Source organism: Otolemur garnettii, unplaced genomic scaffold, assembly GCF_000181295.1.
Source record: "Otolemur garnettii isolate 467f Iridium unplaced genomic scaffold, OtoGar3 scaffold00152, whole genome shotgun sequence".
NCBI classification, from domain to species: domain Eukaryota; kingdom Metazoa; phylum Chordata; class Mammalia; order Primates; family Galagidae; genus Otolemur; species Otolemur garnettii.
Window position 1 is genome coordinate 3,102,477 of NW_003852547.1, and position 27,641 is coordinate 3,130,117.

The 27,641-nt window shown below is 47.6% G+C and overlaps 1 protein-coding gene across 1 annotated transcript in view; it reads right to left on the reverse strand.

Moving 5' to 3' along the window:
* The window catches only part of NOVA2 (NOVA alternative splicing regulator 2), a 36,775-nt gene extending 9,140 nt beyond the window's left edge, over positions 1-27,635 (reverse strand). The window contains exons 1-3 of the mRNA XM_003799604.3: positions 27,571-27,635; positions 17,942-18,085; positions 11,603-11,769 (exon numbers count right to left, since the gene is read on the reverse strand). Of these exons, the coding sequence (XP_003799652.2) occupies positions 11,603-11,671 (69 nt within the window). The 5' untranslated portion in view covers positions 11,672-11,769; positions 17,942-18,085; positions 27,571-27,635. The remainder of the gene's footprint in view (positions 1-11,602; positions 11,770-17,941; positions 18,086-27,570) is intronic.
* Between the last annotated feature and the right edge of the window lie 6 nt (positions 27,636-27,641).

A 27,641-nucleotide genomic window follows, 5' to 3' on the forward strand; every position in this document is an offset into this window, starting at 1 on the left:
TGTTTGGCGGGTCCGGGCTGGGGATTCGAACCCGCCACCTTAGGTGTACATGGCTGGCGCCTTAGCCGGTTGAGCTATAGGAGCCGAGCCATGACTATTTTCTAATGTCCCACCAGACATTCATGATGATGAAAGCCTATTTATAAATCTCTAGGCCCAGAAACCAACCCCACCCATGGTACCTGTAAGTACCGAAGGTTTTGTTCTGAACTCTACCAAGAGTTGTATATCATTTTTGAAAACGTGGCATCAGTATTAACACCATTTGTGCCATTTAAGTCCCCAATACTGCACCTGGATCACTTTGCATTCATACCATCTCACTTAGCTACGTCTAGGTGTGAGCAACTGACTAAATTCATTATTTCTTCTACCGTGGTTTCAGCTAAGTATTTTACATATTGAAATTCATCTTGTTTTATAACAAATCACCTTCCTTTTATTTCTCCTTTATTTAAAAAAATTCTCCATGGGATAAATAAAATGTGGTGTACACATACACGAAATAATATTTAGCAATAAATTTCAATGAACAAAGTATTGATCAGCATGCATGAACCTAGCAAATATTAGGCTAAGTGAAAGATGCCAGCCACAAAAGCCTACATATGATTCCCTTTACATGAATGTCTAGAATATGCAAATACATGGAGGAAAAAAAATAGGTTAGTGGTTGTCAGGAGATGGGAGGAAGGGGATTGGGGGTGACTGTTAACATGTATGGAGATTTTTGGGGAGATGATGAAAATATTCTGGAATTAATGATGATGGTTGACCACAGCTTTCTTTTATTTTTCTGAGTCTCCCTCAGTCATCCTGGGGTTGAGTGCTATAGCATCATAGCTCACAGCAACCTCAGATTCTTGGGCTGAAGTGACCTTGCCTCAGCCTCCTGAGTAGCTGGGACTACAGAAACCCACCACAACACCTAGCTAGTTTTTCCTTTCCTTTTTTTTTTTTTTTTTGAGACAGAGTCTCACTATGTTGCCCTCAGTAGAGTACTATGGTGTCACAGGTCACAGCAACCTCAAACTCTTGGGTTGAAGCAATTTTCTTGCCTTAGTCTCTGAAGTAGCTGGGACTACAGGCGCCTGACACAATGCCGGGCTATTTTTTGGCTGTAGTTGTTATTGTTGTTTAGCAGGCCCGGGCCAGGTTTGAACCTACCAACCTGGGTGTATGTGACAGGAGCCCTACCCACTGAGCTACAGGTGCCCCCTACCTAGTTTTTCTATTTTTAGTAGAGATGGGGTCTTGCTCTTGCTCACGCTGGTCTCGAACTCCTGAGCTCAGGTAATCCACCCACCTCTGCCTCCCAGACTGCTAGGATTACAGGTGTGAACCACTATGCCTGGCTAGTCGATCACATCTTACATTGAACCATTGAATGGTTAGAATAGGAAAATTCATAGATAACAGAAAGTAGATTCCTGGTGGCTTAGGGCCAGGGAGGGAGTGACCTGGGGTGGGGGACTGAAAGGTGATAGCTAAAGGGATCAAAGTGTCTTTTGTAGTTGATGCAAAAGTTCTAAAATTGATTGTGATAATGGGTGTACAACTCTGTGAATATAATAAAGTCACATTGAGGGGCGGTGCCTGTGGCTCAGTGGGTAGGGCGCCGGCCCCATATACCGAGGGTGGCGGGTTCAAACCCAGCCTGGGCCTACTAAACAACCACTACCACCAAAAAATAGCCAGGTGTTGTGCTGGGCGCCTGTAGTCTCAGCTACTTGGGAGGCTGAGGCAAGAGAATCACCTAAGCCCAGGAGTTGGAGGTTGCTGTGAGCTATGTGACACCACGGCACCCTACCGACGGCGATAAAGTGAAACTCTGTCTTTACAAAAATAAAATAAAATAAAATAAAGCCACATTGAGCTGTACATCTTAAAAGGGTGAATCGTATGTATGTGAATTATCTCAATAAAAATTCTCAGTACTATGAGTATAGGTATGTTTGTATATATCTATGATATGAATGCTATTTCTGAGAATAAAGGGGAAAGGGGCATTGGTGCAACAGAGGCTGGGAATGGTGGTTTTCCATGCTCTGTTCCAGGTTGGTTTCACTGACTTCAACTCTCCCTGCCCCTTGCTTACTCCACTGCAGACATATGGGACTCTCTGATGGTCCTCCAACTTCCCAAAGTCTGTTCTAGACCCAAGGCTGAAGCACTCTTCCCCAGTAGAGGAGCCTTGCCCCCCTGCTTTCATGCAGAAGTCTTCTCCAACTACCAACAATAACAGTCTGTTTATTGGCCTATTTTATGCCCCCAGCATGGATATTTCTTTCTTTCTTTTTTTTTTTTTTTTTTGAGACAGAGTCACCATGTTGCCCTCAATAGAATGTGGTGGCATCACAGCTCACAGCAACCTCAAACTCTTGGGCTCATGCGAACCTCCTGCCTTAGCCTCCCAAGTAGCTGAGACCACAGGCATCCACCACAATGCCTCGCTATTTTGTTTTTGTTGTTGCAGTTGTCATTGTTGTTCAGCAGGCCTGGCCTGGGTCTGAACCTACCAGCCCCGGTGTATGTGGCTGGCACCCTAACCACTGAGCTACAGGCGCAGAGCCCCCAGCATAGATATTTCTAGATTTGTATCTAACTGTTACCCTCACATCAATATCCTATGATACCAAAAGGACCTGTAAAACTTAAAAGTCCAAGGGCCAGGCACAATGGCTCACCCCTGTAACCCTAGCATGCTAGGAGGCCAAGGCAGGAGGACTGCTTGAGATCTGAAGTTCAAGACCAGCCTAAGCAAGGGTGAGACTCTATCTCTACTAAAAATAGAAAAATTAGATGGAAGCCTGTAGTCCCACTACTCAGGAGGCTGAGGCAAGAGAATTGCTTGAGCCTAAGAGTTTGAGGTTGCTGTGAGCTACGAAGCCAGGGCACTCTACCAAGGGCGACAAAGACTGTCTCAAAAACAAAACGAAACAAAACCTTAAAAGTCCAAAACAAAACTCTGGGCCTTCCTTCTCTCTCTCTTTTTTTGAGACAGAGCCTCTAGTTGTCACCCTAGGTAGAATGCTGTGGCATCACAGCTCACAGCAACCTCCAACTCCTGGGCTCAAGCAATTCTCCTGCCTCCATTTCCCAAGTAGCTGAGATTACAGGTGACTGCCACAATGCCCGGCTATTTTTTGATTGCAGCCGTCATTGTTGTTTGGTGGGCCTGGGCTGGATTCGAACCCACCAGCTCAGGTGTATGTGGCTGGTGCCTTAGCCAGTTGAGCCACAGGTGCTGAGCCTGGACCTTCCTTCTCAAATACGTTTCCACCATGGTCTTCCTCATTTAGTACGTGGAAAATGCATCCTTCTAATACTCAGACCCAAGAATTAAGCCTTCTCTTTCCCTCATCAACATCTAATCAGAATTTCTTCTGGCTCTGTCTTCAAAGTATATCTGAGGCTATTCTAGAGTAAGGTAGACCAACCAAATGCATGAGTGTTGACTGAATCTTGGATAGAAAAATCTTCTGTAGGTACAAAAGACATTTTACAGCAATTCATATAAGGACTTTTTATCAAATAATACATAAGAGACTATCTTTATTCTTGGGACATATGTATTAAAAAATATAGGGGTATGCTGACAATCACAGGGTAGAATAATAAGAAAAAAAGAATGTAAGAGTAAAGAGCCGTGAGGTCTACAAATTATTTTCAAATGGATGATCAAAACAAAACAAAAACTGTGTGTGTGTGTGTAAAAAGATAAAGCAAAAGTTAGCAATTGGTGAAATCTAAGTGTAGTGTATAGGGACTATTCTTTAAGCATTTTCAAAACAAAAAGATGAAAAAAAGTCTATGGCTGAATATTCCCTTCCCCTCTTCTCTACTTTATTTTTCTTCACAGTACCCTTTATTCTCTGAAATCCTACATATTTTACTTATTTACTTGTTTATTTCCTGTTTCTCTGTGAAAGAATTTAAAATCCATGGGGGTAGGGCTTTTTGTCTGTATTGTTACTACTGTGTTCTCAGTGTTGGACCCAGTAGATACTCAGCAAAGGGTTGCTAAACAGATGGATGAATAAAAGAGCAAAGGATGATGTGCCCACAGGACAAGGCAGGAATGGGCTGGGTGGACGCAGCGGGTGATTCTCACCTGGTGGAGGATGTGTGTGGTAGAGTGCTTGGAGGTTGCTGTGAGCTGTGATGCCATGGCACTCTACCCAGGGGGACAGCTTGAGGCTCTGTCTCAAAAAAAAAAAAAAAAGAAAGAAAGAAAAGAAAGAGCAAAGGAAGATGTGCCCACAGGACAAGGCAGGAATGGGCTGGGTGGATGCAGTAGGTGACTCTCACCTGGTAGAGCGTGTGTGTGGTAGAGTGCTGTGCTTTTGGGTAACCAAACTCAGCCAAATTCAGCCTGATGAGAGTTTTCTAAATTAATTGGAAATGCTGATTTGTAAAATGCAAAGCATTTTAAATGTTGGCAACCTCTTCACAATGTCTAAGAACCACTGTGTAGTGTAAACAATCCAATGTGCTAGCCAGACTACCCATTTGCAGTCTGTACATAGAAATCCTTGAAAAGCTGCGTTGGACTCTGGAGTGCCCTACCACTAATGCTGGGCAGCAGAACCTAATCTCTTTGAGATGCAATTTTCTCATCTGTAAAATAGGGATATTCATACCTTCTCCAAAGTATTCTTTTTTTTTTTTTTTAGAGAGAGAGAGTTTCACTTTTTCTGCCCTTGGTAGTGTGCCATGGCACTGTAGCTCACAGCAACCTCAAAACTCTTGGGCTCAAGTGATCTTCTTGTCTCAGCCTCCTGAGTAGCTGGGACTACAGGTGCCCTCTACAATGCCCAGCAATTTTTATAGATGGGGTCTCGCTGTTGTTCAGGCCGGTCTCGAACTTGTGAGCTCAAGCGATTTGCCCACCTTAGCCTCTCAGAGTGCTAGGAAGCTTTCTCCCTAGAGAGCCACTGTACCAGGCCCTCTTCATAGGATTCTTACAAGGCTTAACTGAGATGAAGCATGCTCAAAATCCAAGGATGGTCACAGCAGGTGGAAGTCAGTATGACTGCCCTTCAAGTGACTCACAGTTCCTACCATTGCAAGTTACATACCTCAGTCCCCTGAGTCATATTTCTGCTTGATCCCTGTGGGCACCTCATCACCCATTCATTCAAAAAGCAACATTTGCTTAGCATCTATTATGTGTCAACCATAGAGTTTCATGTGAGTATGCAATTAATGTGTGCCCATGGAGGTACTATGACAAGAAGTAATTATTATCATTGTTACCCCCATGGGCAGACGCTGGACTTAAATCCCTAGAAAACAGTCTGGAAGTTCTTAAAAATATTGAACGTAGATTTATCCTATGTCCCAGAAATTCCACGCTAGATATCCAACCAAGAGAACTGAAAACATACATCCACACAAAAACTTGTACATTAATGTCAATAGTAGCATTATTCACAATAGCTAAAAAGTAGAAACAACTCAAATGTCCATCAACTGATGAACAAACAAAATGTGGTATAGCCATACAATGAATCATTATTTAGCCATGACAAGGAATACAGTTTTGACACATGCCATATGGATAAACCTCAAAAGCATTATGTTAAGTAAAAAAAGTCAGACTCAAAAGGCCACATATTATATGACTACATTTACATAAAAGATCCAGAATGGACAAATCCATAGAGACCAAAAGTAGATCAGTGGTTGGAATGGGGACAGGGGGATGAGGAGTGACCTCATGCACAGAGCTCCTAATATGCACAGAGCTCCTTTGTGGCATGATGAAAATGTTCTGCGTTTAGATGGTAATTAACACACAACTCTGTGAATATACCAAAAAAACCCTGAATCGTATACTTGTAAACAGTGAGGTTTACAGTATGGGAATTATATCTCAACACAACTGTTATTTATAAAAAGAATCACCAGGAAAAACAAACAATCTGATAAGTCAAGGGAATGGAACAGCATGTACATAATCAGAGCTAGGAGTAAAGAGGTACAGGAGTCTGTGATACAGAATTTCAGAGTAGTGAGGGAAGGATGGATTAGCAAAAAAAAAAAAAAAGTTGAGAGGGTTGAGGATACGTGGTTAATTGTGTGAGAAAATTAAGTTAGATTAAAACCAAATTCCTGGCTTGGAGACTGTAGCTCAGCAGCTAGGGTGCCAGCCACATACACTGGAGCTGGCGGGTTCAAACCCAGCCCGGGCCTGCCAAACAACAATAACAACTACAACCAAAAAGTAGCCAGGCACTGTGGCGGGCACCTGTAATCCCAGCTACTTGGGAGGCTGAGACAAGAGACTCGCTTAAGCCCAACAATTGAAGGTTGCTGTGAGCTGTGATGCCACAGCACTCTATTGGGCAACATAGGGAAACTGTCTCAAAAAAAATAATAATAAAAACAAATTCCCATCTCTGCCACCTCTTACCAAGTGGCCCAGGAAAGTCCCTTTACTTCCCAGAGCCTTTTTTTCCACATCTGTGTCAATTCCTGATCCGTATGATGTGGGCAAGTATTCAGTGAGACACTCAGGGTCTAATCACTTAGCCATTGTCAGTTATGATGAGAACTAGTGCTGCCAGCATGGTTTCTGTTCTCACAATAGAGCAAGGTTCCAAAGTAACTGTGTGATGCCTCCACCTCTCTGTGCCTCAGTTTCCTCATCTCCAATATTAGGATAACCACATCTACCTTATATATATAATTACTGAGAAGATTCAATGACTACAGTAATGCTCTGTGCTTGGTACATTGCAAGCCCTAAGACAATGGCAGCTGCCTTCATGATCGACTCAGAATTGTTGAAGACAACATCTTAGAGAGATCCTCACGTGCAGACCCATAGAATCTTGGAGTCCCAGAAAGTTACAACAGTAGAATGTTAGATAATATATGCCTAGAATCTTGGAATCACATAGAATTGTATTAGTTTTGGAGCCAGAAAGACCTCAGAGACCATGTGCTCCAGTGATTTGCAACCCCATGGAAATTTTCAAATACTACTATGACTAACAACAACAAAAACAAAAACAGCAATAGCAGCGACAACTAACATAGTGCTTATCATCTGCCAGGTGCTTTTCTAGATGGTGTCCTATAGTAACTTATTTAGGCTTCACAATGACTGTAGAAGATGAGTGCTATTATAACCGCATTTTCTAGATTGGGAAACAGAGGAACGGAGAATAATTTGTGTGAGGTCACACAGCTAATGAATAGTAGAGTCGGTATGTGATCCAAGGCTAGAGTCCATGCTCATATTCCCGGGCTTTACCAGAAATTCTAATTCAGTAGTTTGGGATGGAGGGGAGACCCAGGCATCTACACTTTAAACTGCTCAGATGATCCAGCTAGGGCTCAGAGCCATGGGTATAGTTCATAGGTGGCAAACTGGTCACCCCCAGACCAGAGCTATCTTATAGCCATATTTTCTTTGACCTGCATAGTATTTTAAAAACAGAGCCAAGCCAGTCACAATGGCTCACACCTGTAATCCTAGCATTCTGGGAGGCCGAGGTGGGTGGAATGCCTGAGCTCAGGAGTTTGAGACCAAGCTGAGCAAAGCTTGCGACCCTGTCTCTACTAAAAATAGAAAAACTAGCTAGTCATTGTGGCATCTGTAGTCTCATACTTGGGAGGCTGAGGTAAGAGTTTTGAGTTGGAGGTTGCTGTGAGCCAAGATGCCATGGCACTCTACCAAGGGTAACCAAATAAGACTCTATCTCAAAAAACAAACACCCCCCCCCCAAAACCAGAGCCAATCTTTTAAATCAGGTGATTTCAAAAATTTATGGCTTCTGGATGGGCATGGTGGCTCACACCTGTAATCCTAGCACTCTAGGAGTCTGAGCAGGGAGGATCTCTTGAGCTCAGGAGTTCAAGACCAGCCTGAGCAAGAGTAAGACCCTGTCTCTACTAAACATGAAAAAAAAAATCCTAGCCAGGAGTCATGGCAGGCGCCTGTAGTCCCAGCTACTTGGGAGGCTGAGGCAAAAGGATCACTTGAACCCAAAAGTGTGAGGTTGCTATGAGCTATGACACCATGGCACTTTACCCAGGGTGACTCAGTGAGACTCTGCCTCAAAATAAATAAATAAAAAATAAAAACAGGCCGGGCACGGTGGCTCACACCTGTAATCCTAGCACTCTGGGAGGCCGAGGCAGGTGGATTGCCTGAGCTCACAGGTTTCAGACAGCCTAAGCAAGAGCGAGACTCCCATCTCTAAAAATAGCCAGGCAGTGTGGTGGGCACCTGTAGTCCCAGCTACTCGGTAGGCTGAGACAAGAGAATTGCTTAAGCCCAAGAATTTGAGGTTGCTGGTAGAGGTACAGCACTCTACCAAGGGCGACAAAGTGAGACTGTCTAAAAAACAAACAAACAAACAAACAAACAAACAACAACAACAACAAAATATATATATATGTCTTAACACAATAACTAAGAAAACGCCATGAAGGCTATGTTAACCAGTTTGGTGAAAATATTTCAAATTGTATATAAAACCAGCACACTGTACTCCATGACTGCATTAATGTACACAGCTATGATTTAATAAAATAAATAAATAAATAAAAAATAGCTGATGCTGTGGTGGGCACTTGTAGTCCCAGCTGCCTGGGAGGCTGAAGCAAGAGAATAGCTTGAACCTATGAGTTGGAGGTTGCTGTGAGCTAAGAGGCCACACACTCTACGAAGGGTGACCAAATAAGACTCTGTCTCAAAAACCAAACAAACAAAACCCAAAAAACTCAGAGCCAACCATGAACTATGACACCATGGCACTCTACCCTGGGCGACTGAGTGAGACTCTGTCTCAAAAAAATATTTTTTTGGCTTCTTTTGAAAAATTGAGAAGATGTGGCAACGTTATGTCCATGTTCCCAAAGGGTAAAAACTGGATGGAGGTGAGTAGTAGCTGTCTCCTTTAAAGATGGCATATTCTTGCCAGAAGACCATAGTCCTCAACTCTTTATGTTCTCTTTCTTTACCTTGGAGTCATTTCTATTTATATTCTCTGGTTTGGCCCAAGTGTCACATTGTAAAGAAAGAGAAATGGGCAGCACCTATGGCTCAGTGAGTAGCACGCCAGCCCCATATACCGAGGGTCGCGGGTTTGAACCCAGCCCTGGCCAAACTGCAACAACAACAACAAAAAAAATAGTTGGGTGTTGTGGCAGGCGCCTGTAGTCCCAGCTATTTGGGAGGCTGAGGCAAGAGAATTGCCTAAGCCCAAAAGCTGGAGGTTGCTGTGAGCTATGATGCCATGGCACTCTACCAAGGGGGACAGAGTGAGACTTGTCTCTTAAAAAAAATAATAATAAAGAGAAATTGAGGCCTATAGAGGAAAGAGGCCCTGAGTAACACTGCAAATATAAGGCAGAAAGAAAGTAGAGATGTCTCTTGACTAAAAAAATCCTGTAATACTGGAATTTGGAGGCATGAGAATCCTGTGAGCTCAGGAATGTGAGAGCAGTCTGAGCAACATAATGAAAGCCCATCTGTACTAAAAATAGAAATAATTAGCTGGGCATTGTGATAGGCACCTGTAGTCCCATCTACTGGGGAGGCTGAGGCAGGAGGATCGCTTGAACTTGGGAGTCTGAGCTTGCTGTGAGCTAGGCTGATGCTATGACACTTCAGCCTGGGCAACAGAGTGAAAATCTATCAGAAAACAAACAAACAAACAAACAAAAACAACCCCTCCCATAATAACAACAACAACTAACTTTTTTTTTTTTGAGACAGTGTCTCACTTGTCGCCCTTGGTAGAGTGCTGTGGCATCACAGCTCACAGCAACCTCAAACTCTTGGGCTTAAGCGATTCTCTTGCCTTAGCCTCCTGAGTAGCTGGGACTACAGGCCCCCACCACAATGCCTGGCTATTTTTGGTTGTAGTTATCCTTGTTGTTTGGCAGGCCAGGGCTGATTCAAACCTGCCAGCTCCGGTGTATGTGGTTGGCACCCTAGCTGCTGAGCTACAGGCGCCAAGCCAACAGCTAACATTTTTTGAGAACTTTCTAGACCTTATGCACACAAGCTAAGTGCTTTTCAAATATCAATGAACACTACCTTTCACCCTTAAATAGGCACCATCATGAATCTCATTTTACGTATGAGAAAAATAAGCCATGGAGAGAAATCAAGTCACTTGCCCAAGGTCACACAGGTGGGATTAAGTTATAAAGTACGATTGAATTCAACATCTGACCCCAGAGCCTAGGCCTTCAGCCATTACTTCTCTCAGTCTTTGGAACCTCTGAGTAATAAGGCAAAGAAGAATTCTTGGTTCTCTAACTTTTCGATTTCATGGTCTCAGAGTTCCTGTGGATTAGAAGGAGGCCATGGAAGGCTCAGGCACAGATGGTGCTGACCCCATTTTCCCTACAACACTCACAAACTCCCGATGAACCCTGAGTCCCTTGTGGCCACGACCAGGATGGAGGGAAAAGGCAATGGCTTTGCTTCTCTGTCAGCTCTGCATAAGATGTGTCCGCTGGTGGGAAGGGATGCGGGAGAGGCCTGGTGAGGCCTCAAGAGCAGAGTCGCTTCAGCACCAAGGACAGCAGCCGCGCTCCACGCCCCAAGCCCGCAGTCTATTTTGGGGAGCGATCCAGGATCCACCAGCTGCAGCGCTCCTCCAGCGCTCTCAGTCCACCGTTTCCCCCTGAGCTTGGAGGAGCTCAGGTCCATGGTCTGCCCCATCTCAAGGCAACGACAGACCCAAGAATTAAAGATTTCTTTTACGGAGGTCCTCTCTCCTGTTTTTTTTTGCCTCTAGGCAGACGTTATGGAATCCTTGCAAGTGGCCAGCTTGCCAGCCCGGGGCTTCCCGCCCCTTTGTATAGAGCAAAGATGTATATGGGAATGGGGAGGGGAGAAAAAACGGGGACCACGAGCAGCCAGCCCTCGTTCCATTCCTTTTGCCCCCTCCCAGGTCCGGATGGCATAGCCAGGAGTTTTGCTGCGAGACCACCTGCTCAGCACGTACTGTCGTCATGGCAACCAGAGAGGCCGGACCGATTACCCTGCTCCCTGCCACGCCCCTACGCCACCGCTTCCCCGTAACTAAGGCAACCGACGAGCTTTTCTCCCGCTCCCATCCCTTCCTAGAGAGGGCAGTTTAGGAGAGGGCACATCCCTTCTCTCCCTAATAAAACACCTTCTCTACCCCATAGGGTAATTACTGGGAGAGGGAGACAGAGAGGTCATTTCTAAACTATTCTGGATGTGGCTGGACCGTCACTTACATCACTTCCGGTGAGGACAGGAAGTGAGAGACAGATTATTCAGCAAGACAATGGGATGAGGTAGAAGGGAGGAGAGGATCCGGAGAATAACACGAAAGGAGCTTAAGTGGAAGGTTGGACCACATTCTCCCAGAGCTTCACTCCCTTTCTGAATCAAGTCCACTCCAAATGGTCTAGATTTCCTTCTATATTACCAGGGCTGACTCCCTAGTAACAAAACTAACCACCACAATGTAGTACTTGACTGATAAACTTTTTATCAGCTTTATCCCATTGAACCTCCATAGTAATGCATTGACGTATGAGAAGTGTCTCTTTATAACATCACCAGCTTTACAGCAACCCAGTCTCTGCCCCAGCTGACCTGCTTGGCTCTGTCAGGGTTCATCGTGGTTTGGGGTTGAAGGATGTTGACCACCTCAGGCTTGGTCATCGCTTGTGGAATTTCTCGGACCTTCTCAGCAATAAAGCTGTGCACAGCATTCAAGGCCTCTGCTGTGCCCTGTACTAGACATACCCGCTCTGTGGTTCCTGTTGAGTAAGGAGACAGAGGGCACACTAATCAGGGATGTGGACATTTCTTTTCTTTCTTTTTTATTGATAGAGTCTCACTTTGTCACCCTTGGTAGAGTGCGGGGCGTCATAGTTCACAGCAACCTCAAACTCTTGGGCTCAAGTGATTTTCTTGCCTCAAGTGATTCTCTTGCCTCAGCTTCCCTAGTAGTTGGGACTACAGGTGCCCATTATAACGCCCAGCTATTTTTTTGTTTGTTTAGCAGGCCCAGGCTGGGTTTGAACCCACCAGTCCTGGAGCATGTGTCCAGCACCCTAATCACTGAGCTAGGGTACCCAGGAATGGGGACATTTCTACTTAATGGAAGAGGAAAATTGATGCCCAGAGAGGGGCCCTGGCTGACCTAGGCCACACAGTGAGCCTGCGTAAGCTGGCATGGGCTCTCAGGCCATGATAGATAACTGAGAGATGAGTAGAAGTCTTGTTTTATAATCTGCACTGCCTTAAAACAACCTCCGGGGATGGAAGAATGATGCTTAAGTGCTTTGCAATGCCCACAGCAGCCCTGGCTAGGAGAGACAGGGCTCAGCTGCCTCTTCCCAGTTCTTGTGGGCTCCCAGGTTGCTTTGGCAACCATTCACTCACACACACCCCCCTTCTAGAAGTGGAGAGCTCAGGCCTGCAACGGTTGCCACAGTAACTGGAACCCCCTTATCAGTCTAGCTGGCCGGGTCCTCGGCCCACCCCCAGGGGGACGAGGGACGAGGCCCCATTGCCATGGCAACCCCTGAAAGCCTGCAGCGTCCGCCTCTGGGCTTTTGGAGGATGGGGAAGGGCTGGGGGATGGGGGAGGCAGAAAAGAGGCCTGAGTGCCTGCCTGGACCCACCAGATGGAGGGCTGAGGGGTGGGGGAGGACAGAGGTGTGGACAGGGGAGAGCAGAGTGGGTCAAAGACAACCCCAAGAGGAGTGGGGAGCAAGGGACTGGGGAAAAAGGGTGGGGTGAGTGCCTTTGCTGGAGATTCTCCAGATACTGGCAGCAGATCTGACCTGGGCATCCTTCTTACTTCTGTATGTGTGTGATGGGAGGGGGGAGAGCACTAGGAAGATAGAAACTGAGAAGTGTTTGGATATGTGTGTGATACTCTGGGTGACATTGTGACCAGTGTGTGTTATCTGTGAGGCAGTTTGGGTGAGTGGTATACGTGTGTGTGTGTGTCTGTGTGTAGTGTACTTGAGCAGGACTGGCTAGATTATCTTAATCTTTGTGTGTATAAGAGAAAGACCAGAGACTGATATAAACAGACTGTGTGACATAGTGATCCTGGCAAAGACATCTGTGTGTGCCCTTGTGTTTGAGAAAGACTTTGGTGTCACTGTGATGATCCAGGTTATGTATGCTATTTGTGAGACTGAGTGGAGCGTGAGTGAGAGTTTGAGAGAAAGAAACAGATTCTCATGAAAGAGAACTGAGGCTGTCCAACTGAAGTATAGCACTCTGAGATCACATGGCAGTGAGTATGTGCATGTGTGCGAGGAAGTGAAAAAGACAGACACATTTCTGGGTGTTCATAAGACTGCGTGGTAAGTCTATATATTTATAAGAGACAGGCAATGATTGGTGTGTGAACGTTAGAAGCAGAGAGAGAAAAAGGCAGACTAAGGTGACGGTACGCAGGACTGGATGACTGATTATGTGTGTGTGTGTGTGTGTGTGTATACAGCAAGACAAAGAAGACTTGACCATGATGAGTTTGAGTGAGAATGTGCAAGCCTGGGTGAGCCTGGGCATGTGTGATGTGTGGAGTGTGAGTACATTTCCCTCCCTAGGTGGGACTCTGACCCTGGGAACATAAAAGGTCTTGACTGTGTGCCAGACTCCATGGGACTGTGTGTCTGGGACACCTGGACATGAGTGTCAGTGTCCTGCGAATGTTTCTGTGCACTGTGTTGGAATTATGATCTTGACCCCTTGCTTGCCATCTCTCAGCCTGGCATGCCATGTGTCTGGATGTCACTGTCTATGGGTCATTTTCAGAGTTGACATCCCCCAGTCCCCTTAGGCCATGTTCCTCATCTTACTACCCCCTAACTCAGAACAATGGCTTGGTCTGAGCCAAGGGTGAGTCAGCGAGCAGGCTGCCTCCTCTGGGTGTAAATAGGAAAGGGTGTGGGTTGGGATGGGGGAGGGGGAAGCCCCAGGGAGAGCCTGTCTGAAGCAGTCAGGTTCTCTGTCTCTGAGACACCTCCTTTCAGCTCAGGAAGTCCCTGACCTTCCACCCCTTGTAGTTCTTAACCTGGATCTATGGGGGCTTTTTAGGAGGGGCTTAGCTAAACCCTGAAAAAGTGTCCAGTAATAACTGGTACTTATACAATTCTAAGTTCCAGGTACCATTCTAAGCACTTTTCATATTCTGTTCACTTAATATATGAGGTAGGCAATATTATTATTCCTGATTTCCTGCTAAGGACACTAAAACACAGAGACGGCTGGGAATTCGTCCAAGATAACTTTGACAGATCTCAGGTATCTGGCTTCAGAGTCTGTGCCTTTTTTTTTTTTTTTTTATTTTAGAGATAGATCTTTCTATGCTGCCCAGGCTGGCCTTGGATGCCTAGGTTCAAGCAATTCAGAGAAGCTGGGACTATCAGTGTGTGCTACTGCACCTGGCTTGGAGTCTATACTCCTAGCTACTATGCCACCCTGCACTACATTTGGGCCAGTGGAGTGATTACTTCTATGTGTATGTGTTGGAGGGAGCCACAAAATGACTGCAATTTTGTTTCTGTATTTTTGATATTAAAAAAGAATATGTATGGATGAGGGCGGTGGCTCATGCCTATAATCTTAGCACTCTGGGAGGCCAAAGCAGGAAGACTGCTTGAGCTCAGAAGTTTGAGATCAGCCTGAACAAGAGCAAGATCCTGTCTCTACTAAAAATAGTAAAACTAGCCAGGTGTTGTGGAGGGCTACAGGTACTCGGGAGGCTGAGGCTGGAGGATCGCTTGAACCCAAGAGAGTTTGAGGCTGCTGTGAGCTATGATACCATGACACTCTACTTAGGGCAACAGAGTGAGACTGTGTCTCAAAAAAAAAAAGAGTATGTATGTATTTATTAAATAGTCACTTAAGAGTTTACACTTTGGTGCAAGTATGTTGTGAATCTGTTTAAAAATTTTTTGGGGGGTGGTGACTGTGGCTCAGTGAATAGGGTGCCGGCCCCATATACTGAGGGTGGTGGGTTCAAACCCAGTCCTGGCCAAACTGCAACAAAAAATAGCCGGGTGTTGTTGCAGGTGCCTATAGTCCCAGCTACTCTGGAGGCTGAGGCAAGACAATCGCCTAAGCTCAGGAGTTGGGGGTTGCTGTGAGGTGTGTGACGCCACAGCACTCTACTGAGGGCGATAAAGACTCTGTCTCTACCAAAAAAAAAAAAATTTTTTTTTTTGTTCTGAGACAGTTTTACTCTATTGCCCAGACTAGAGTGCCATAGTGTCATCATAGCTCATAACAACTTCAAAGTCTTGAGCTCCAGCTAGGTTTTCTATTTTTTTTTTTTTTTAGGAGAGACGGGGGTCTCCCTCTTGCTCATACTGGTCTCAAACTCCTGAGCTCAAGCAATCCACTTGCTTCAGCCTCCCAGAGTGCCAGTCTATACAATTTTCTTTTAAAGTGTGTGCATTTGTGCTTTTCTTCTGGGGGTAGGGCCTAGAGTTTCACACAGATGCTTAAAATCAGATGTTTTTGAATCCCTTGGGTGATCTGAGCTGGTGCATGGGAGTGGCCTTGGGCAGGTTTCTGCTTTTTCCTGGGTCTGTTTCCCTACATGAGATCTGAAAGGAATGAATCTAGGATTTAGGATCCACTATCAAGGAGGGGACACCCTTTGTGTGTTCTTCCCCTCCCCTGGGGTTAAGGGCCAGATAGTTTTTTTGTTTCATGTAGCAGACACATAAGTGCAGCATGTCTGTGAGTGGTTGTTTTTTCCCCCAGACTTATCAGTATTATACACATCTGTGTGTTTATGGGTGAACTTACTAGGCCCAGAGGACACTTTCAGTTTCTGCAGTGTCATTTCTCACCTGTTCTCTATGCTTCAGCCACACTGAACAAACTACACCACAGCCTTCCAACATGCAGCTTCATCTTCCTCGAGTGCCTTCCCGGTTCTTTACCCAGCTCATTCTTGCTTATTGTTCTGGGCTTCTCCTCCAGGAAGCACTTCCTGACTTCCCTGACCTGGGCCATGTTCCCTGCCTGGGCTTCCACTATCCTCTGGACCTCCCTGTCCCAGCCCTGACTGCTCTGGGTTGTGACTGGTGTGGGGTCTGTCTTCCTAACTGGGTTGTGAGATCTAAGAAAACGAGGCTGGGATGTTTCGGTCCTGCTACGTACCCATCTCTATCCAGCATGAGGCTGGCATAGAGGAGGCCCTCAGAGAATGTGTGCTGAATAAATGAATGAAAGGATATTGCCCAGAAGCGGAGGGAAATGTTCTTTGTCTCTCGTGGTAGTGTCTCTATTTCTTGTATTCCTGGGGGTCCTAGGGACAGAAATAGGATGTAGTGGGCTGTGTCCTGCATCTCTGAGTCAGGAGTGGCTCATTCTGTATGATCTGGAAACTCTATGTCAGCAGTGAGGGGCTGGCTGCATGTCTAGGGGCTGGGGAGAGACACTAGCTTAAGTTGTTTCTCTGAATAGTGTTTGACCTCAGAGAACCAACAACTGTGCCGCCTTGTGGGTTCCTTAGCTGCCTGGCCTGGGAGGTGTGTCATTGAGTTGGGGAAGGGATGACATATCTCATGGCACAGAATGTGATCTAGTGGCAAGGAACCAAGTGTCCTCGAATGAATGTCCCAAACAGAGATCTCATCCATATCTTGTGGGCTAGAAGGGGGCGGGGAAAACTGGGACAGGGTGGAAGAGAAAAGGAGGAGGTGCGGCTGGTTCATTAGATTTTTCTCTAAACCTCCTGCCAAAGCTGCTTAGTGGGATGGGAGGCCAGGGGTGGAGGGGGCAGGAGGGAGAGAGAGAGAGAAATGAGTGTGTGTGTCCTGACCCTGGGCTCCAGCTCTGGTGTTTGACCTAAAAAAATTGAAGAGGATTAAGGATGAACTAGAACCAGTGCTGGACCAAAGATCTGATTCAGGCAGCTCTCCTTGGATTCCTACATGTCAAAGCTCAGGCTTGATCTTGAGAGGGAGATAAGAAGGGTGCAGATATTGAGGGGGAATAGAAAGAGTGGAGAGGCCTTGGAAATTTTATGACTGGGGAAATAGATGGAGCTAAAGGCAAGGGTTTGGTGGGAAGGCAAAAAACAGGAGGGAGCTGAGACTTAGGAGAAAGAGAGACACACAAAGGGAGACACGGACAAGCAGAAGCAGGAAGCGATGAGGGCAACAGTGGCAGAAAAGGACCCCATGGAGGGGCTGCTGCACACTGGATGGAGGAGGGAACTTACAGTTCAGAAAGGGAAAGAAAGAATGTGAAACTATGAGAGGTGGAGGGAAAAAAAAGATAGTGAGAGAGATAGGAAGGCAGAAGAGGGCGGGGAAAGAGGAGGGGAGGGAGAGGGAAAGCAGAGGACAGACAGACAAAGAGGATAAGAGATGAGAGAAAGCCAAACAGAACCAGAGAGACAGAGGGAGAGAGGAGCAGAAAGCAGGGCAGGAGGAAATAGAGGGAGGCCAAGAAGAATGGAGACTAAGGGAACAAGAGACAGGAAAGTCAAAAACAGAACAAGAAAGAGACATACGAAGGAGGACACCAAGACAGAGAAACCAGTGAGACTAGGACTGAGCAAGAGGGGGTGACAGAAATCCAAACAGAATTGGGGGCATGTGTGTGTAACATGGATGGCTGGGCCTCGACCCCCGAGGGACACCCTGACACCTGCCTCCCTCCCAACCCTCTCTCCTCCAACTGACCAGAGGGGGCAGGTGTGTGGGAAGAGACACATCTGCCAGCACATCATGCAAATAAGCTCATGAATATGCAGTAGGCCCATTGTCTTGCCCTGCCCCCACCCCCATCTGCTTGGCCAGGCCTTGCCAGGCCCCTTGGTTTGGGGGCATAGGGGGAGGAGAGGCCCCCCTCAACTCTTAGGGCAAACCTCCCCCCTCACTTAGGGCCCAAGTAGAAGTAGGAAAGGAAGGGAAACGTAGGGCAGAGACCTGGGTCAGGGCTCACCGGGATAGAAGTCTTTGGACTTAGAGAGCTTGATGGTGGCTCCAGTCTCCTTCTGCAGCTGCACGATGGTCTGCCCACCCTTGCCAATGATGGAGCCCGCGGCGTAGCTGGGGATCAGCACCTTCAGAAAGTATTCGCCTTCCTCTGCAGGGGCACACAGGGGGAAGAGGAGTCAGAGCAAGAGGGAGTGGGTCTTCACCTTTGAAGGTACCTCTAGGGAGGCACCTGGATGGGGTGGGCAGAGGAAACCACAGGGATCACAGTAGCACATAGGAGCAATGACCAGGAACATAGCAGTACGGAAAATAATACAAATAATGATCTTCGTTCACTCATTCATTCATCAACAAATAGTTACTGAGCACCTGCTACGTGCCTGGCACTGGTTTAGGGAAACAGCCAAGAAGAAAACAGACAATGCTCCCTGATTTCACAGGTGAATCAGGCAAACAAGGCCAAAAGAATTTTAGTGATTTAGCCAAGAGCTCATAGCTACATTCTTCTAAAGTGGGGAGACAGACAAGATATTTCATGTCAGATGGAGGTAAGTACTAAGAACACAAAAAGAGGCAGGAAAAGGGGATGAAGGTGTGTAGAGGGCTGCAATGTCAGAGGGGGGCTGGGGAAGCTCTTCCCAAGAACGTGGCCTTCTTTATTCATTACACACTTCTACAGCACCTCATGTGCACTGGACCCTGTTCCAGGTACGTTATAAATGCCAGTGCTTTTAATTTTCACACTGGTTCCATGACAGAGGTACCATTCAAAACTCATTCTACAGATGAGAAAAACAAAGGTGAAGAAATCACCCAAGTTCACATAACTAGTCGGTGGCAGAGCTGAGACTTGAACTCAACCTGGCTTCAGGGTTATGCGTGGAACCCTGATGAAAACGGGGCTAGGGAGGAAGGAAAGGATGCATGTGGCAGTGGTGGATGACTGAGTGTAAGGGCTCTGGGGTGTGACTTGCTTGGTCTGTACCAGGGCCAATGAGGAGGTCACTATGTCTGGGAGGAAGTGAGGAGGGCAGAGAGCAATGCTGGTGGTGGCTGTTGAGGCTTGTGGGCTGAGGAAAGCCTTGGCCTTTACTCTAGGTGAGATGGGAGCCATGGGATGGATGTGACCTGCCCTAGGTTATCATAAGATTCCTCTGATGCCCATGAGGGGAACAGACTGTGAGAAGCAAAGGTGGAAGAGCTGGGGGCCCAGTGAGGAGGTGACTGCAATGATGATGGCGGTCTGACCGGTGGAAGCGGTGAGGGCGGAGGCGGAAGAAGGCTGGACACTGGAGATGCTGTGGACACTCACTTTTGACCGGCGCTGTGCTGAGTACTTTGCAAGCTTGATCTCGTCCATTCCTCACAACCTCCCGGTGAGGCGGGTAGAATGAGCTCCATTTTTACACAAGAGGAAACTGAGGCACAGAGGGGCACAGAGAAGTGAAGGCACCAGCCCATGGTCACCAGCCCAAGGGCACTAAGACAGTTGCTGGGTTGAGATTCAAATCCAGTTCTGGGCAGTCTCCCCCCGTCCTTGCTCAACACCCTTCACTGCTGGTGGCTCAGAGACCTGGGGGCAGTGCCAATGGAGGTTGGTGAGGCTTTGGCCATTCTTTGTTATAGCCCAATTTTCTTGGGTGTGCAAAGCACTATTTTAATGCAGCCTCAAGGCAAGTCCCTAACCTCTCCTACCTAATTTCTTCTAACCAAACTGCTGCCCCTACGTGCTCCCAAGGGTAGAAATTCTGGGAGGTTCTCAGTTGAAGACCCTTTGTGAGCTGGCTCCACCCCCCCTTTCCAGTTTCACTTTCTCATCTTCCTCAACCAGCACCAGTCTCACTGTCCTTGTTCCTCAGATGTTCCCTGTTTCCTTCCACCCCAGGGCCTTTGTACATTTTCTCTGCCTGACACTTCCCTCCCCCAGTGAATTCCTCTTTTAGGTTCTTGCTCAAATGTTGCTTCTTCTTGGAAGCTATCCTTGAACTCTGAGGATGGGATGGCTCCTATGTTTCATGGCTTCAGGACGATTTATTACAGAAGTCCACTGTGGACCACATCTATGGAGCTCAGCCCTGTGTACCAGGGTCTTGAACGGTGTGCGAGCACATAGCAGGTGTGCAACAAACACTGGGAAACGGAAGGGGCAGTCAGGCCATTCAGCTTCCAAAACCTAAGGTCTTACATCATCCCCCAATGGCTTTTCAACTTTTACTTTTAAGCAAAGAAAGTCTATTTTCAATGTCTCACATGAAACCCCAACATATAGAGCAGATAAAAGAGAAAGTGCTCCAGTAAAAGTGGGGGTAAGGAGGGGGGCTAGGAGTCCTGCCCATCTCTGCTTGGTCTCTTAAGATAGAAGGTTCTGGATTCCTTGATGTATTTAAGACGGGGGTGTGAGGAAGAGGGGCTAGATGTGGCCTTGCAGGCATGGGCGGGGTCCAGAATTAAGGGGCTTCCCTGAGCCCAAGGCAATCCTCTTAACTGGGTCTAATCATATCATTAAGCCTATTAGGTAATTAACCCCCCTAGGGTGCCTTTCCATCAATCATCTTGACCTTTCTGAATTCATTTTCTTCCTGGACTCACAGAGGTATCCCCTTCCTCCCACACTCATCCCTAAACTTGTCACAGAGATGGAGGCTTTTATCTCTGGAATGCTCAGAAAGATGGAGAGAGAATTCTCACCAATCCTTAGGACTCCATCCTCTCTCTCCTTCACTTTCATTCTCCATCTTCCCTCCAGCCAGGGCTTTGTTCCCAGCTTCCCTCTTGAAGGTGAAAGATATTCACCTTCTCTAAAGAAAACTGGGGTCACCCTCCCCATTTTCTGCCCCATCTCTCTTACACCTCTTCAAGCTCTGTCTGAGAAGTTCTATATGAAACAGCAGAAACAACCCTAGACTAAGTGAATTTTGTCACCAACAAGCTGTATGGCCTTGAGCAACTTGCCTCATCTCTTTGGGCCTCAGTTTTCTCATCTATAAAATGGGGGTCATGACAGCATCACCTCACAGGATTATTGTGATTAATTAAATGACAAAATGTCAATACTTAGGATCGTCCTGGGCCATAGAACATTTTAGAAATCTTAGATATCATTATCATTTACTAGTATTACCTACACCATAAACACAAGTAAAGTACTTACTGCAATGTCTGACACATAGTAAATGCTCTATAAATGGGGCTTGGGGTTTTGGCTGGAAAGTAGAAGGAGAGGCCCCCACTGCCTTCATATCTATCCCCTCCCTCTCCAGGCTGCCCCAAGCTTTTCCCTGCTTCTTGGAGAAGGAGTGTCATCTCACTGCTGCAAGTGAGGCTTTGGCTCTATTCTCTCACCTCTGGACCTCTCTATCTCTTTCCTTTTCTTTCCTTTTTGTTTTTGAGATGGAATCCTACTTGGTTGCCCTGAATAGAGAGCTCTGGTGTCATAGCTCACAGCAACCTCCAACTCCTGGGCTTAGGCGATTCTCCTGCCTCAGCCTCTTGAGTAGCTGGGACTACAGGCACCCGTGACAATGCCCGGCTATTTTTTTGTTGCAGTTTGGCCAAGGCCGGGTTTGAACCCGCCACCCTTGGTATATGGGGCTGGCACCCTACCCACTGAGCCACAGGCGCCGCCCGGCTAGGTTCTTTTGTTTTTAGTAGAGATGAGGTCTTGCTCTTGCTTAGGCTGGTCTTGAACTCCTAAGCTCAAACTATCTACCTGCCTTGGCCTCCCAGAGTGCCAGGATTACAGAAATGAACCATAGCATCCTGCCTCTCTCTAACTCTTCTTTCTCATGCCACCTTCCGATGTCCCTCTGTACAGGTTTTATTATTTCTTTTCCTCTTCTCTCCCTTTTTCCTCCCTTCCTCCAACCAATCCTTCCCAACCACCAGTACATGCTGGTCCTTATTTTAGGTACTGGGGGTATACCAAGGAACCTGACAGACAAGGTCTGGCTCCTTTAAATTCCTTTAAAAATGTAAAGGTATTTATTTAAAGAGGAAATTATGTATTTATTTAAAACAAAGTTTCACTGTGTTACTCTCGGTAGAATACCGTGGCATCATAGCTCACAGTAACCTCAAACTCCTGGGCTCAAGCGATTCTCTTGCCTCAGCCTCCTGAGTAGCTGGGACTATAGACACCTGCCACAATGCCTGGCTAGTTTTTAGAGACAGGATCTCATCCTTGCTCAAGCTGGTCTTGAACTCATGAGCTCAAGGAATCCACCTGCCTCGGCCTCCCAGAGTGCTAGGATTACAGGCGTGAGCCACCATACCCAGCCCTGGAAATTTAAAAATTGTCTCTGGGCCAGGCCTGGTGGCTCATGACTATAATTCCAGCACTTTGGGAGGCTGAGGTGGGAGGACTGCTTGAGGCCAGGAGTCTGACACCAGCCTGGGCAAAATAACAAGATCCTGTCTCAAAAAAAACTAAAAAGGTAGCTGAGCAGGGTGGTGCATCCCTGTAGTCCCAGCTACTCAGGAGACTGAGGCCAGGAGTTCGAAGCTCCAGCGAGCTATGACTATGCCACTGTACCCCAGCCTGGGCAACAGAGTGAGACCTGTCTCTTAAAACTTAAAAAAAAAAATTGTTTCTGATCCCTGTATCAGACTAGTGGGAATCTGGCTCCTGGAGTCCTTTCCTCATAGGAGGCTCCTGTGAGGAATGAGTCTGAGGCCTCCCAGGATTCCCACTATGGACACCAGTTTGTACCATTTCCCAGCTGTCCCTGCAGCGGGGCAGACATGCGTCCTCAGCTAACAAGAGCCCTCAGACATCAGCTCTCTCAACCTGCTCAAACAACCAAGGTTCTGCTTATGACAAACTATTTCTCCTTCCACTGAAGTAGAGCCTACATGCCAGAACTCTGCACCCACCTACTCCCACCTCTTGTCGCTCTTCCCTTGGTGGTCCAGGCAGCTCTCTCTACCTGGTGAAAGAGTCTGAAGGACTGAAGATGATAACTTCAGCTTTTCTGATTAACCTCTCCCTCTTGCTGTGATTTCAAGCATTTCCACCTTGGAAAGGGGCTGCCTTTCCTTTTCTAGTCATTGACTTTCTGTTTCTCCCCCTCTCCCTTTGTGCCCACTCCCTTCAGTGATGCTTCTGGAGGCTTCCAAAAGTCAATCAATACTCCCTCTACCCTTCCTTAAATAATATTGCCTACCCAAGAGATTTGGGATGTTGCAGTAAGAGTGGCCCATTTTAACATTGGAAAATTGACCCTGTAAGGTGGCTTTGATCTGTGGGGGTCATTAATGACAAAAGTAAAGCCCAAGTGGTATACATCCTAAAGATGTTGTCTTGGGTGTCAGTGTGTCTGGAGGAAACCAATGTTGGGGTATTGTCCTCGGGGTACCTGTTCTTGTTTGGGGGCTGGGGACAAGAGAGCTGTCATGTTCTGGCACGAGAAGGCTGTGGTGTGACAACGGTACTGTCATTGGGAATGTGTAGCAATGCTGCTGGTGAAAGATGGTGAGGGTGTGGTGTGGGGACGGTTCCGCCAAAGAGGGGTGGGACATCAGAAGTGTGATGTCTTTCTGTGAATGATGGTGTCACCTGTTTGGGTGAGAAATAAAATACAACTGGAGTGTGTTTCTGTAGGGTGAGGTGCTGAAAGGTGTGATGCTGTCTTGGAGCTGTGACTGCCTCTGAGAGGGAGAAAGGGGTATAATTTCCTTGGGGTGAACCATCACTGGACAGTGAAAAAGGAAAAAGCAAGATGACATTCTTGGTGGCATTGACAATAATAATACCTATATCTACCGTTTACTGAGTGCTTAGCATCTACAAGGCCTCATGCTGTGCATTTTATGTGTGCAGTCACACGCCAGCCCAAGGAGGTGATTTTACTGTCCCTATTTTCCAGACAAGGAGACTGAGGCTCAGGGCAATGAAATAACTTGCCTGAAGATTCCATGCCAACCAAGCACATGACAGTGACAAGATATGAATCCCGAAAGATCTCATTCTAGGGCACTTAACCCTGGTGACATTGTCTTTGTTATTAAAGAGCCAGGGCTATGAGAGTGAGACTTGGCTAGTATAAGCTATGCTTGGGGTGTGAGATGTATGTGTGTGTCTGCATATAGTATGGTTTTTTGCTTCCTCTATATTTTAGGGGTGGAAATACAGTCAGGAGTGTGGGAGCCATTATAGTTGCAGCTTAAAAGTTATGATCTGTACTCAAGGAGGTCACTCTTCGTTATTGTCCCACCAGCCTGGGGTCATTTTTTTCTCCAATGAGTTCTTGACTAGGGTTTCCACTCAACCTCTTTACTCAAGTCCTCCTGCCCTTAGTGTCTTTTCCCTCTCCCCATGGCATCTGCCATCCAGTCACAGTGTTCAGAAGCCAGTGTGAACAGCCGCCACCTCTTCCCTTTCTCCCATCTGCTCCGGGGAATAAGCAGGAGGGGCAAGCTGGCACTAAGGGCAATAGCCTGATTATGTCCAGTCTGTCACAACTTGCTGTGACACCCTAGAAAAGCCCCTTACCCCTCTGAGCCTCAACTTCTTCACCTGAAAATGGGGTTCACTACCTCTCTGTGCCTCAGTTTTTCTTTTTTCCTTTTTTTTGAGACAGAGTCTCACTCTGTTGCCCTGGGAAGACAGCCATGGCATCATAACTCACAGCAATCTCAAACTCTTGGGCTCAAGCAATCCTCTTGCCTCAGCCTCCAGAGTAGCTAGGGACTACAGGCACCTGCCACCATGCCCAGCTAGTTTTTCTATTTTTAGTAGAGATGAGGGTCTCGCTCTTGCTTAGGCTGGTCCTGAACTCTGGAGCCCAAGGGATCTACCTATCTTGGCCTCCCAGTGTGCTAGAATTACAGGTGTGAGCCATTGTGCCCTGCCTGTGACTCGGTTTTTCATTTGTAATGTGGGTAACATAATAGAATTGCTGAAGGATTAAGTGACTGACCAACGTCAAGCACAAAGTGTTAGGCATTAGTATAATTAACTATTATTATTACATCATAGAGTGTTAGGAGAATCATATGAAGTTATATGTAAGGCATTAAACAATAATATTGGTAGATATTATTACTGTTATTGTTGTGGTTATTGTTAGGTCCTCATTTGGGGACACTGAGGCTCAGAAAGGGGAAAGAGTCAAACTCAGCATTCCACAACTACGAAGGCATATTACAGAAAGGAGCACTCAGTTTTGAGATCAAAGTTTTGGACCCTTGCCCGTCCCTGCCCCTAAGTGTTTCTGTCAATGGAGGCCTGTCCCTTTGCATTTCCCAGCCTCAGTTTCCCCATGAGTGAATAGGACAGGGCATGGGACAGAATCTGGAGGACATGGTTCCTAAAGTTTGGCCTAGTTTCCCCACGGCTGAGGCAGACAGGATAGTGCAGTGGTTATGCACAAGAGCTCTGGAATCAAGCACCCCCAGGTTGGATAAATTCTAGTTCTACCACTTAGAAGCAAGTGACCCTGGGCGAGTGGTTTTATTTTGCTGAGCCTCAGTTTTCCTCATCTGTAAGAAGCAGCTCAAATCATCTCCCCAACGGTTGTATTGAGAAATTGACCCATATCTCAGAGCCAAGCTCTTAGTAGGTGCCAAGCAGGTGGATGTGATTGTTGCTAGCGGCAGCAGCATCATTACTATTATGTGTGCTGCTGAATGGCTGAGCGATCAGATTTTGAGCATCTCAGCCCCTTTAAGAGAAGGGTGGAACACTCCCCCTGAGGAGGGAGGTGGAGGGCTGAGCTCTGGGACCTCCTGGGTCCCTGACCCTCTCCAGCAGTGGGAATGGCAGTAGGGCAGGAAGGAGGGAAGGAAGTCAGGGACATATTCATGTGTGTGCTGGGGGTGGAGGAGCAGGAAGAAGGACAGGAAGCTCCCACCCCTCCCCCAACTTCCCTTTCCTCCAATTTCTGCTGAACACCCTCCAGACATCCAGGGGGTCCCTGATTCCTGTTCCACCTGGATGGGGGGTGCTGGGCTAGGAAAAGAAACTCAGCTAGTAGGGTGCTGGGGGGAGGAGGTGGGATGCCCCCCCACTACTGTGCCTGGCAGAGAGGGAAGGGTGCACTCTGCCCGAGGCTACCCTTCTCCCATCCGGAGGAAAGGGCTAGCGGAAGCGGAGATTTTGGCAAGGTGACCGCAGGGAGGGGCATGTCTGCTCTGGGGTCTCCCTCCTAGGGAGCTAGAGGGCTGGCCTGTGAGAACTCCAACAAACCCCTCCTCTTCCCCTGGCCCCCACAGCAGGGCATAAACCTAGACTTCCCAGCTTGATTTTTCTTCTCTGCTACTCACACCTCTTCGGGTCACACACATAGGAAGGGCCCCTCGTGCCAGCCATATATACACACCCCTTCTGTGGTGTCAAACATTCAGCAATCTCACACACACGTGCACACACAGGCACACACCTGCTCTCCCTCGTCATACACACAATCATCCCCATATCTCTGATGTCATATACTCAGCCATTTCACACACACCTCTCCTTGTCACACACATACACTCCCTGTCACATAGGGACCCATCCTTCCTTTTCCTTGTCACACACCCTCATGCGTTTCACCCACAAGCCCCAGCCTCTCCCTCATCATACACCCACCATCCCCGTTGCACACACCCCCTCTGATGTCACTGTTGCACACCTCCATGTGTCACACCCAGCCACAGCCTTTCTGGAGTCACACCCACACCCTTTTCTTGTCACATCCCTCAGCAGCTTCTCCTGGTCCCAGCCTGCCCCAGCCACGCCTGTGTCACACACACTGAACCCCTTTCCTCTGATCCACACAGCCTCTCCTGGCTCACACCCAGGGCCAGCCCTTTTGCATCCCCCACACACCCCCTTGAATGTCACACACGCCCTCTTGCTCCAGTATCATATTCTGCCACAGCCCCCTCTGGAGTGATAAGCACACACCTTCCCTTATCACTCGTACCCCCTTGAGGGTCTCAAACATGAAGTCCAGCCCTTTCCTCTTGCCTTGTCTCCCTCACACACACCCCCTCTATGCTGTCATATTCATGATCCCTAATGTCACACATCCAGGCCTTACAGGGCGCACACTCACACTCACATACACACACCTGTCCTAGCCTCACAGTCTCCCATCTAGCTTTACACACCCACCCACCCTTTCCAACATCTCACCCAACACACCCACCCTGCCTGTCCCCACGCACAATCCTGCCCATGGCCCACACAAGCCTCCCTCTGGGATAACCCTTGCTCAGGACATCCCCAGGGAGGGAGGCTGGGAAGCTCCGGGTCCACAGGCCTCTACTCCTTCCCCTCCCCCTGCCAGGACAGGCAAGCCAGGGGAACACCCCTGTCCCCGAAAGGGTCACATCACACACCCCTCAAGGACACATAGACACTCGCCCTAAGGGATTCACGCCCCCATCTTCTACGCCCCCCCAAGGACACTTACACTACCCCCCTCCCCCCAACCCCTCTCATCGCAGACAAAGCTCCCAGCCCCGTGTCTCAATAAGAGGAGGAGGGGGTCCGGCCCCCTCCCCAACTTCCCCTTCTGTCCCCCGCCTCGGGGAGGGGCGCCCCTCCCCTCTCTAGATCCCTTGCACCTGCCATGGGAGGGGGGGAAGGATGGAGAAAGGCGAGGCCCCTTGCCCGCTCCCCCACACCAAGCCGCAGCCCTTTCTCACCTCCCGTGTTGCTGCGCTTGGTGCAGACCACCTCGGGGGGCGTTTCGAGGGGCCTCTTGCGGGAATCCGGG